At 42.7% G+C, this 11,530-nt stretch overlaps 1 protein-coding gene across 7 annotated transcripts in view; it reads left to right on the forward strand.

Moving 5' to 3' along the window:
* Nucleotides 1-11,530, forward strand: part of LOC109915699 (signal peptide peptidase-like 2A) — a 31,348-nt gene that overhangs the window by 279 nt on the left and 19,539 nt on the right. For 5 of the 7 annotated variants that reach the window (XM_048615697.1, XM_048615702.1, XM_020515360.2 and 2 more), the window contains exons 2-6: nt 222-341; nt 2,591-2,773; nt 4,060-4,149; nt 7,932-8,071; nt 8,772-8,926. In XM_048615697.1, coding sequence (XP_048471654.1) covers nt 222-341; nt 2,591-2,773; nt 4,060-4,149; nt 7,932-8,071; nt 8,772-8,926 — 688 coding nt within the window. The remainder of the gene's footprint in view (nt 1-221; nt 342-2,590; nt 2,774-4,059; nt 4,150-7,931; nt 8,072-8,771; nt 8,927-11,530) is intronic. The other 2 variants (XM_048615699.1, XM_048615700.1) reach the window with 1 other exon arrangement.

Here is an 11,530-nt window from a genome sequence, read left to right on the forward strand (position 1 = left end):
CCCACTCCCCTCCCCCCGGGGGTCGGGCTGGATCCGCCTATCCCTCTCTTCCCCCCCCCACCCGGAGGCGGTTAGTCCCCTACCCCCGGGGTCGGTGTTATTCTCTTCCGCTGCACCCCCCCGGGACTGACGTTACGCCCACCGACCCTTCAGGGCAAGTGTTTTCTCCACATTACCCCAACCTATTCCTCCATGTCCTGACCGTCATCTTTCTTGTGCAGGTTGGGGCAGAGCAAGGTATTCTTCATGCTGTCAGTAATCTCAGTAGTACCCTTGTGAGGGAGTACTGTGTTTTCTACAATGGTGATTGGATGCCCTTTCCAAAGTCTCTGGATAATGCTGTAAGTAATCAGCCCAACAGCAGTAACTTTGTAACGCGGTTGCTGCAAATGAAGGCTCTCTTTTGGCTTTTTGTTGCTTTCTTCTTTTCCTGCACTATCCTGATCCAGAAAGCTGGCTGGTGAATGATAGAGATGGATTTTTATATACACTGTATCAGTTTTTATTTACAGCTGTGTCAGCTTTTATATTATAAACATGCAGCTCCAAAACTAATAATGATTTCATTTTTCATAGAGGAGCAAATATTCCATTAGCTGAATACTGCTTTCTTTAAAAAAAAAGTGGAGAAATGTCTAGAAACAGTTTGGGATGGAATTAGTAGTTATATAGAAAGAAGTGAGTTGGTTTGGGAAGAGACAGCACAGATTTCTAAAGGGGAAATCGTGGTTAACTAAATTGAAGTTTTTTGGAGAGCTTGCAGGCTTGATGTGAGTAACACTGATGTGGTGTCCATGGATTCCCAGAAGGTATTTGATACAGTGCTACACAACAGACTTGAAAGTTAGGTTAGGGTCAGTAGCAATGTGTATTTTAAATTGGCTGAAAGATAAGAAACAGGGAGTAACGATCAACAGATATTTTTCAGGCTGGCAGGAGGTTTGTTGTGGAATTCTCTAAAGGTTAGTGTTGCTTTTTCTGATGTATGTTAATCATCTGGAGCTTGGATTGCAGTCTGCACATGTCATTAGACTCAAGCATTGTAAACTGTGAGGCGAACAGTGTGGAAGTCCAGGAGGATATTGACAAGTTGGTGGAGTGGGCATGTAGGTGGCATGTAAGTTTTGGTACATTGAAAGACCAATATAAAAGATAGGGTATGATTCTAAGGGAGGAACATAGGATCTGGGTGTGTATGTACACTGATCATTGAAGGTGATAGGGCAGGTACAGAGAGTAGTAAATAAAGAATACAGTATTCTTTTAATAAAAGAGCAGGGAGGTGGTGTTGAACTTGTACAAGATGTTTGTTACACCTCAACTAGAATATTGTTTACATTTGTGTGTGCAACATTATAGGAAAAATTTGAATGTGTTGGAGAGAGTGCAGAAGTGGTTTACAAGAATGGTTCCAAGAATGAGGTACTTCAGTTATAAGCATAAATTGAAGAAGTTGGGACTAAGAGGGGGATCTGATTAGAGATTTTGAAAATCATAAGCCAGCTTGAAAGAAAGGAAGAAACTTTTTCCAATTGTGTAATAACAAGAACAAGAGGGCATAGATTTAGTGATTTGCAAGAGAAGTAAGGTGATGAGTTATGATTTGGAATGGACTGCCTGGAAGTATGGTGGAGGCAGGTTCAATTGAGGCTTTCAAGAGGGTATCAGCATTTGATGGTGCTCATTTAATGAGCTGCTGCAGGCATGGAGGGCCGATTAGGCCCTTCCTGTGCAGCAGTTCTTTGATTTATTGAATTAATCTCCCATTTCTCAAGTCACATTGGCTCCTGTCTTTGTTCTTTAGACACTGATTAGTCTCCAGTACCTTTAAACCACATCAACTTTTCTTTGTGAGCCTTAATACCATCAGCAAGCTATTGGGTCATGGAAGGCATAACGGCCTAGCCTGGTGCTATCCATATCATTTGTTCTTTCTTTTGTTCTTTCTTTTTTTCTCCCTCCCTCCCTCCCTCCCCCCCCCCCCCCCCCGGTTCCTGAGGCAAACAGCTTTCTGTTGCAATCTGCCCAATCAGCCGGTATCCAGTGCTGTAGACAATCTTGAGAGCTCCTGTATTTTGAACTTTTGTCTTGATTCTTTTCTCAAAATCTTCATGTTGTCTGTCTGACTCCTGTGTCTTAATTCAATATCAGTAACATTAAATCCACATCATACGTGTGCAAATCTGGAGTAAGGCACCTGTGTACCTTGTGATTAAATAAAGGAAAGCCTAACTGCAGCTTAACAAGACTTCAATTTGAGCTTTTGCTCCACATTGGAACAGCAAATTTTAAAACTGGTTCTGCTAAGTGAAGTTTCAGTTTAGGGGTGCTGTAGGTTTTGGGCCAGTCTGAGCAACATAATTTTTGTTGATCTATTTCGAAACAGATTCAGTCCCAAATCTTGTCATTGTGACCTTCTCAACTCAGCTCAACAGTTGCATCACAACAAATCCAATCTAAATCTGAGCAGACCAAGAAACGGTGTGCTGTGCACGAGAGATCCCATCATTGCCATTTTGTCAATTTCTGGGTACTTGAAGATGTTCAGAACGCAAGGACTCATTGTTATTACTACTTTGTTTCTTTGTAGACTGAGTATCCATTACAAGATTTGACAAGTACCATACTCTGTGACTCGACAGATGTGCCCCCAGATGGCATAAAGGACAAGCTTGTTGTGGTGAAGAGAGGGAACTGCACCTTCATAAGGAAGGCACAGATTGCCCACAAGCATTTTGCCAAAGCGTTGCTGATTGCCAGTTTGGCTGGTTTAGTAAGTCTAAATATGAATGACAAGTTCTGAATTTTTTTTTAAATATAAAATGTTCATATGAGTAGTTTGTACTTTGTTAAAATCCAGTGGTCCTACATATTACTAATATCTAACTGACCATGTTGAGTCAACCACTGCATCTCAACCCCAAGCCTAGAAGAATAATTTCTCTTAAAGAGGATTTGATTATCACAGTGGGATTGGCCTTAACTTCTGTCAAAATTAGATGAAGCCTGAAGTAGTTCATTTGTGCTAACATCCTTTTGTAGGACCCTCTTTCTAACCTAGTCACAGTTGCTGCCCATTCTATTCTTGTCAGATCATTGACTGATCTGTCCTTCCACTCCATTTCTCTGCTCTTGCCTCTTGTCTTTTGTCAAATGCTAGATAATGGCTGTCTCCCTACTTAAAGCAAGTTTAATTTGCCTCCCCTTGACATTCAACAAAGTTTTCACCATTAAATCAATCACTATTAATACCCTTTGGATCGCCACTGATTAGAAATTAAACATGAACACTGCCTATGAGGGAAGTTATACGAGCAGTTTCCTTGTATCTATCTAATCCAGTTCCATAATCAGACCCAAAATGTTAACTGTTTTTTCATTCTCAGATGCCGCCAGACCTGCTGAGCTCTTCCAGCAATTTTTTTTTGTTCCTGATTTACAGCATTTGCAGTTCTTTTGGTTTTTATTCCATAATCAACAACTATTTTAAGATGGTCTTTAAATGTCTAAACCTAAAGAAATACAGAGCAACTTTATGCAACTTACATTTTTTAAAAAAAAAAAGCTTATGTTCAAACTCGCACCAAGTCCGGTTCACCACCTGCTCTTAACTTGCTCCCAGTCAAACAGCATCGTGACCTTATGATTCTCAATCAGTTGTGTTTTCAAATTGCTGCATGGCCTTGCCCTTTATTGCCTTTGTTGGTTGTTGTTTTTTTTTCTCCCCAGCCCCATAATCCTTTTGGGATATCTGCACTCCTCTAGTTCTGGCTCCTTGAGCTCTCCCAAATTAAATTAATTGACCAATGGTGATCATTTAAGGGCCCTTTTAAACTTTTTTTTGATTAGTATCTCTGACCAGCTGTGTTTCCACTGAGTGAAGGATTCTGGAAGAAGTAGCAACGAGCATGATTCTGGGTATTATTATCCCTGATATTTCAGCTGTAAAAACAATTTTTAGGATTCAAAGATTTTTGCTTAAATTCATAATTGACAGTAACATTTTGATGAATGCCTTTGGCTTGTTAGTTTGCTGCACTTACAGATGATCTGTTTCAGAGTCCTCCTGCAGGAAACAAGTCTGATTTTGAGAAGCTCAACATTCCAGTTGCTCTCATTGATTATCATGATATACTGATGATGAGAAAGGTAAACCTTTTATCTTTCCTATCTGATAGTTTCACTTTAAATGTCGTACCTTGTTCAAAAGCGGTATTCTACTTCGATTAAAGGTGGATTTATTCTCCCCTCACCCTGCCTTGCAGTAAGTGCCTTTCATTCGCAGTTAATTTCCACAATGTTGCTGAGGTGAGAGGAGCAAAAGGGATGCAACATTCTTGAGTAATGCAGAGATAACCATGTGGCTCTGTCTCTTTTCTCGTGTCTTCCATCTTTCTGAAGAAATATTTCCCTAATGCAAAATAGCGTAATCTTGTTCAACCGTTCTCTGGTAAAACAATTCCATGTTCTGGCCGCCCTTAATGGGGATATCGTCTGCTCCCCACCACATCACCCCCACTGTTGAAGTAAAAAAAATCATTTAGTTCTTGTTTCTCTTTATCTAGTGCTGTAAATGTCCAGACGTCCCCCAGCTGATTCATCTTAAATGAATGCAGATACTGAGGACTAATCAGAGATCTGGCCGTGGGTAGTCACAGCCAACCTGCACACTCGCCTCATCCTTTCATAATGGTTTGAAGTTGATCCCTGGTTATCAATCCTCCCAACTGGATGAAGAAGGAGCATTTGGTACAGGAGGAGGCCATTTAAGGCCTCATATCTGCCCCATTGTTCAATGATTTATGGCTGATCAAACATTTCAATGTCTTTTACCCACCCCATTCCCCTTACCTTGTACACCACTGGAAACCAGAAATCTTTCAGTCTCTGTTAGTCACAAATACCAAGCTTTCAGAGCTCACTGTGTAGAGTGGTCCCAAGGTTCTTAACCTTTAGAGTAAAATAAATTCTCCTGTAATCATTCTGAGGTGATATCTCCTTTTTTATTTTTGAGGTCTGCCCCCAGTTCTAGACTTCCAACCGGGGGAGTGATCTTAGCTGTATCTACTCTGTGACTATCCCTTTTTATATATTTTGAAATGTCCTTTCTCTAACTGTGCACAATCTTCTAATTTTTCAATCCAATTATATTACTATTTCACTCATGTTCTCTGCCTCTGCTTTTAAAAAGGTGCTGTGGGCATGTATATGGCTTCACCTGCCTGTATTTCCACCTTCAGGGGAATATTTGAAATCGTTCTGTTCGTTCACATGCATTCCTGTTTTTCCCGATCTTATCGCCTCTTCAGTTGCATTTGTGAGCTGTTTCACTAACCTGTCCACAATTTGTACTGTTTTCAGCAACCACCTGTTTTGTCATTTGTAAATTGACACTCTGCTCACTAGGTCCAAATCCCAAACTAAAAACCATCAAAAGTGGAACCAGTGTTGGTTCTTGAGGTGTGTCACTTCTGCCCCTTCTTCAACTTGATCATCTACTTGTCCAAGCTTTGTATCGTGTTCACTTATTCTATCTGTGATACTTCAAATTTCAGGCACAACTTGAACAAACATATGAATTAGCAGGAATGGACCATTTGGTGTCTCAAGCTCCTGTCCCAATCAATCAAATCATGGCTGATTTATTTGTGTTCTTAATTCTACATTACTTCCACCTCTGTGAATGTTTGATTCCCTTGCCTAACAAGAATGTATCTATCTCAGCCTTAAAAATATTTAATGACCTCATATGCCACTTTGTGGGACAGAGAGCTCCAAGGTGTCTCAACTGAGGGGGAAAGAACTTTCTCTTAATCTTGGTTCTAAAACAACAACCCATAACATTAAAGCACTGCTCCCTATTTCTGGACGATTCACAAGTGGCAGCATCCTTTCCATGCATTTTATCAAGACCATTCAGGATCTTGTACACTTAGATCACGTTACCCCTCGCTCTTCTGAACTCCAGTGGCAATAAACCCAGTCTGATCAACCTTGCCTCATAAGGCAACCCACTCCTTCTTGGTATCAATCTAGTAAATCTCTGAACTGCCCCCAACACATTTATATCATTCCTTTATATAAGATTGAAACAAAACTGCACACAGTATTCGAGATGTGGTTTCACCAATGCTCTGTGTAACTGAACTGCAACTTTCTTTTATGTTAAATTTAACTGTTCCTAAAAGATAGGAAAGCTAATGGAATGTTGACATGTACTTGTATTCTATCCTTTTGAGACTTGTGTACAGGAATACTTTGAGCCTACTCCATTGTCGATCAGTTTCCTCGTCATAAACCACACTCCTCCTCCATCCTAATTACCTTGAGTTTTTAAGTGCGCAGCTACAATCTCTTCAATAATTGATTCTAAACCTTCCCCATGACAGACATCAAGCTAACTGGCCTATGGTTTGTTTTCTGCCTCCCTCTCTTGAAAAGAGAAGATATATTTTGTATTTTCTAGTTTGATGAAACATTTCCAGAATGTAGGAGATTTTAGAGAATTTACATCAAATCATCTTCTTCCTCACTAGCCACCTTCAAAACTTTCTGGACCTGGGGTCGTCAGTGCCAATCCTGTCAGTTTGCTCAGTATCAATTCCCTGGTGATTTGTAATTTTATTGAGTTCCCCTCTCCCCTCCACCTCCTGATTTACAACTATCGCTGGAAATTTTGTTATTTTTGTAACATGGAGTCTTTATTGGTGCTTAGTCTTTTTATCTGTCATTATTTGCCATTCTCTGAGCCTCATTGACCATGTTATTTTTCCTCTTGTCAGTGATTTAGTTATTTCACATCTTCCACATTTCATCACTTGCCCCCACTATTTAATGTAAAACCCCCTCTGCTGTCCTATTTTGGCAGGTTTCGAGAACCATGGTACCAGTACAGATGTAGACCATGCCAACGGTGCAGTCTGCTCTTTCCTCTGTACTGATGCCAGTGTCCCACAAACCAGAACACATTTCTCCCACACCGGTCTTTGAGCCACATATTTACTTCTAGTTTTATGTACATTTATAACCACTTCACATGTCTCAGGTAATATTTCAGAGATTATATTATGGTTATTTTTAGTTTAGTGTCTAGCTTTCCTAGCCCCTTTCCTAGTTCTACCTATGTCATTGGTATCTACATGGACCATGAACACTGGATTCCCACCGCCCCCCCGCAAGTTCCTTTCCAGCCCTGAGCATGTGTCCTGACCCCTGGCAGTGGGTAGGCAACATGGCCGTTTGGACTTTTTAATCTTTGATTCAGAGGGCAGTGTTAAACCTCTTCGCTGTACTACCCCTAGATATCCTAAGGTGGATATTGGGATGCTAGGAGAGCGATCTGGGCAGTATCCAGACCAGTGAGTATTTTTTAAGATGTGACCAAGCAGGTAGATGAGGGCAGACCATTGAGTGTAGGACTTGGATATCGTCTTGTGGTTGTACAGGGCATTGGTGAGGCCGCTTTTGGAGTACTGTGTACAGTTCTGGTTGACCTATTATTGGATGGATGTTACTAAATTGCATGGATGCAGAAAAGGTTTACAAGAATGTTACTGAGACTGGTGGAATTGAGGTATAAGAAAATCTTGAGGGGCATTAATAGTAAAGGTCTTCCCTAGAGTAGGGGAATCCAAAAGTAGAGGGCAAAGGTTTACGGTAAGAGGTGAAAGATTTAAAAGGGATCTGAGGGGGCAACCTTTTCACATAGGGAGGTGTGTCTCTGGAACGAGTTGTCAGAGGAAGTGATAGATGCAGGTACAATTTCAACATCCAAAAGACATTTGGACAAGTACATGAATAGGACAGGTTTAGAGGGAAGTGGGCCAAATGTGACTAGTTAAGTTTAGGAAACCTGGTTGGCATGGACGAGTTGGGCCAAAGGGTCTGTTTCCGTGCTCTGTGACTGTATTTGACATAACTTCTGCTTCCAGATACTTGGCGATCACATTTCAGGTGCACTCTATTCCCCTCCTGTGCCTGTCCTGGATTACAGCATCCTGATCATCTTCGTTATTGCTGTTGCTACAGTTGCTGTTGGAAGTTACTGGAGTGGGATGGACGAACATGGAAGGTATAGACTCAGTAGCCGAATGTCAGATGATTTGAAACTTAGCAATTTATGTTCCAAGTATATGTTGTCTTTGAGATTGTTACTTGTCCTAAGGAACTACTCACTTAATCTACAAAATGAAGCAGCAATGGCTTGGGACTGTTTTGTGAGGGGTGATGAGCTCTGAGCAACTGCCCTGTCTATTCTGCACTGGGTAGCATCTCCCAGTGTTGGGTGACTTATTAAATCCTTATTTGTTGGGTGCTTGCTGCTGTTACTATTCCCATTTGGAACTGTAATCCCACTGTATGATCTACTTGTCAGAAGGTGTGGACATTGGTCATTTTCCTACCAGGCACATGCTACCTGTTCTTGAATTCCTTCTACCCTCCAGAGATAGATAAAACTGTTTACTTTGTTTAGCAGTTTTATCGGTGTCTCTTTACCAAGAGTGAGTCCAGATAAATTAGATTGATGTGACTGTTCTTCAGAATCAGACTCAAAACATGAATTCTGCTATCTCTCCATAGATGCTGTCAAACTTGTTGAATTTCATTGTCTGTGTTTGTTTTCTATTAATGAGATCTGATTTTTTTTTTGTTGTAGATTAGCAGAAGGTCTTGCCATTGCTTGATAAGTATTCTGTCATATTCTCAATCAATGAAGGATTCAGTTTTATAAACCATTAACATTTACAATCTCATTTCCTTCTGGGATGAAGTGGAAGTTCAACACTGTCTGACTCCAGACCACAGTCAAATGGTGAGGACAAGACCAAGGACTCATCTGCGATGCTGACTCCATTAACTGTTGTGGTTTTTGTTGTCATCTGTTCTGTGATGATTGTTCTGTTGTACTTCTTTTACAAGTGGCTAGGTGAGTACATGGCAATATTTCTATTTGGAAAAGAAAACCTAGTTCAGACAGATTTAGTGAATTTTTTTTTTAGTCTGAGCCATGTGTAATATTAAAAGTAAAGTTTGTGTTTTCAGTGCTTGAAGGTGATTTTTAAAAAGTGATAATGAATTCCATGACACTTTATTTTGGGAAAAGTTGAGATTGTAGTGAACCAATCCAGTTTCATCTCCATCAACTCCCAAACGATGTGGTGATTTCACTTAATTTACTGATGGATTTCTTTCAGCTCTTGAGCCCTTTGGATTTATGTATGAGTAGTTGTAAAATATTTTGTAAATTTAAGCTTTAAATTCATATCATTCTGATAATTGTGTGGAAAGGTTGTTATCTTGCAACAAGGGGTTGAGTGTGTTGGTGCTGTTCTGTAATTACACAATCGTCCCAAAGGAAACTCGGATGGCTGCCAAATTCAACTGGAAAACTATTCCATGTGAACATGTTGCAGCACTGGACTAAAGCATATTTGATGCATTGATGTTCTTGATACCAGATATGTTGATTACTTGCCATTGAAATAAATGCTACTTTAGTCTGCTGACTGTAAGGTCCTATTATAAATGAATTGGACAGTTCCTGTATCTGCCAAAATACAACTGCCCACAATTCTTCTCCAAACATCTGTCACAACAATTGCAGTTGGAAATGTCCCCCCCAGTGCTGCAGGGGGTGAGGTGGGTTAATACTCTAGTTGTATAGAATCAGAGACAGTAGGAACTGCAGATGCTGGAGAATCTGAGATAACAAGGTGTAGAGCTGGATGAACACAGCAAGCCAAGCAGGAAAGCTGTCGTTTTGGACCTAGACCCTTCTCCAGAAATTGGGAAGGGGATTCTGAAATAAATAGGGAGAGGGGGGGAGGCGGATAGAAGATGGATAAAGGAGAAGATAGGTGGAGAGGAGACAGACAGGTCAACGAGGCGGGGATGGAGCCAGTAGACGGGAGTGTAGGTGGGGAGTGGGGGGTGGTGGATAGGTCGGTCCAGGGAGGATGGACAGGTTAGGGAGGCGGGGACATGCTGGGCTGGTTTTGGGGTGCGGTTGGGGGAGGGTAGATTTTTGAAGCTTGTGAAGTCCACATTGATACCATTGGGCTGCAGGGTTTCCAAGCGGAATATGAGTTGCTGTTCCTGCTCCCTTTGGGTGGCATCGCCGTGACACTGCAGGAGGCTCAGGATGGACATGTTGTCTAAGGAATGGGAGGGGGAGTTGAAATGGTTCGCGACTGGGAGGTGCAGTTGTTTGTTGCGAACCAAGCATAGGTGTTCCGCAAAGCAGTCCCCAAGCCTCCGCTTGGTTTCCCTGATGTAGAGGAGGCCACATCTGGAACAGCGGATACAATATACCACACTAGCAGATGTGCAGGTGAACATCTGTTTGATGTGGAAGATCTTCTAGGGCCCTGGGATCGGGGTGAGGGGGGAGGTGTAGGGGCAAGTGTAGCACTTCCTGCGGTTGCAGGGAAAAGTGCCAGGTGTGGTGGGGCTGGAGGGGAGTGTGGAGCAGACAAGGGAGTCACTGAGAGTGGTCCCTCTGGAAAGCAGATAAGGGTGGGGAGGGAAAAAGTCTTTGGGGTCAGATTGCAGATGGCGGAAGTGTCGGAGGATGATGCGTTGGATCCGGAGGTTGGTGGGGTGGTACGTGAGGACGAGGGGGATTCTGTTTTGGTGGTTATTGCGGGAGGAGTTGCAGGAAATGCGGGAGACACGGTCAAGGGTGTTCTCGACCACTCTTTTTGGGGGGGCGGGGGTGGTTGGGGAGCAGTTGCGGTTGTTGAAAAACGAGGACATCTGAGATGTACGGGAGTAGAATGCCTCATCCTGGGAGCAGATGCGGCGGAGGCGAAGCAATTGGGAATAGGGGATGGCATTTTTGCAGGAAGGTGGGTGGGAGGAGGTGTATTCTAGGTAGCTGTGGGAGTCGGTGGGCTTGAAATGGATATCGGTTTCCAGGTGGTTGCCAGAGATGGAGACAGAGGTCCAGGAAGGAGAGACAGGTATTGGAGATGGTCCAGGTGAACTTAAGGTTGGGATGGTAGGTGTTGGTGAAGTGGATGAACTGTTCGAGCTCCTCGTGGTAGCACGAGGTGGCGCCGATACAGTCATCGATGTAACTGTATCTTGGAATCCTATTAAGTTTCTTCTGCCCACAGTGCTTATCAACCAGTGGCCTTACCAGTGCAAGAACTGCACCTCCTGCACTGCCACAATGATGCCACCTGAAGATTGCAGGAATAGCATCTCCTATCATCTCCTATTTCGCTTGGGAACCCTGCAGCCCAATGGTATCAATGTGGACTTCACAAGCTTCAAAATCTCCCCTTCCCCAACCGCATCCCAAAACCAGCCCAGCTTGTCCTTGTCCCCGTCCCATTCTCCTCCCCCGTTTCTGAAAAAGGGTCTAGGCCCGAAACTGCTCCTCTGCTGCTTGGCCTGCTGTGTTCATCCAGCTCTACACCTTGTTATCCCAGCTTGTCCCTGCCTCCCTCACCTGTCCTTCCTCCCACCTCAAGCCCCACCCCCATCTCCTACCTACTAACCTCATCCCACCCCCTTGACCTGTCCG

This window comes from Rhincodon typus, chromosome 33 (assembly GCF_021869965.1).
Source record: "Rhincodon typus isolate 14 chromosome 33, sRhiTyp1.1, whole genome shotgun sequence".
Taxonomy (NCBI): Eukaryota; Metazoa; Chordata; class Chondrichthyes; order Orectolobiformes; family Rhincodontidae; genus Rhincodon; species Rhincodon typus.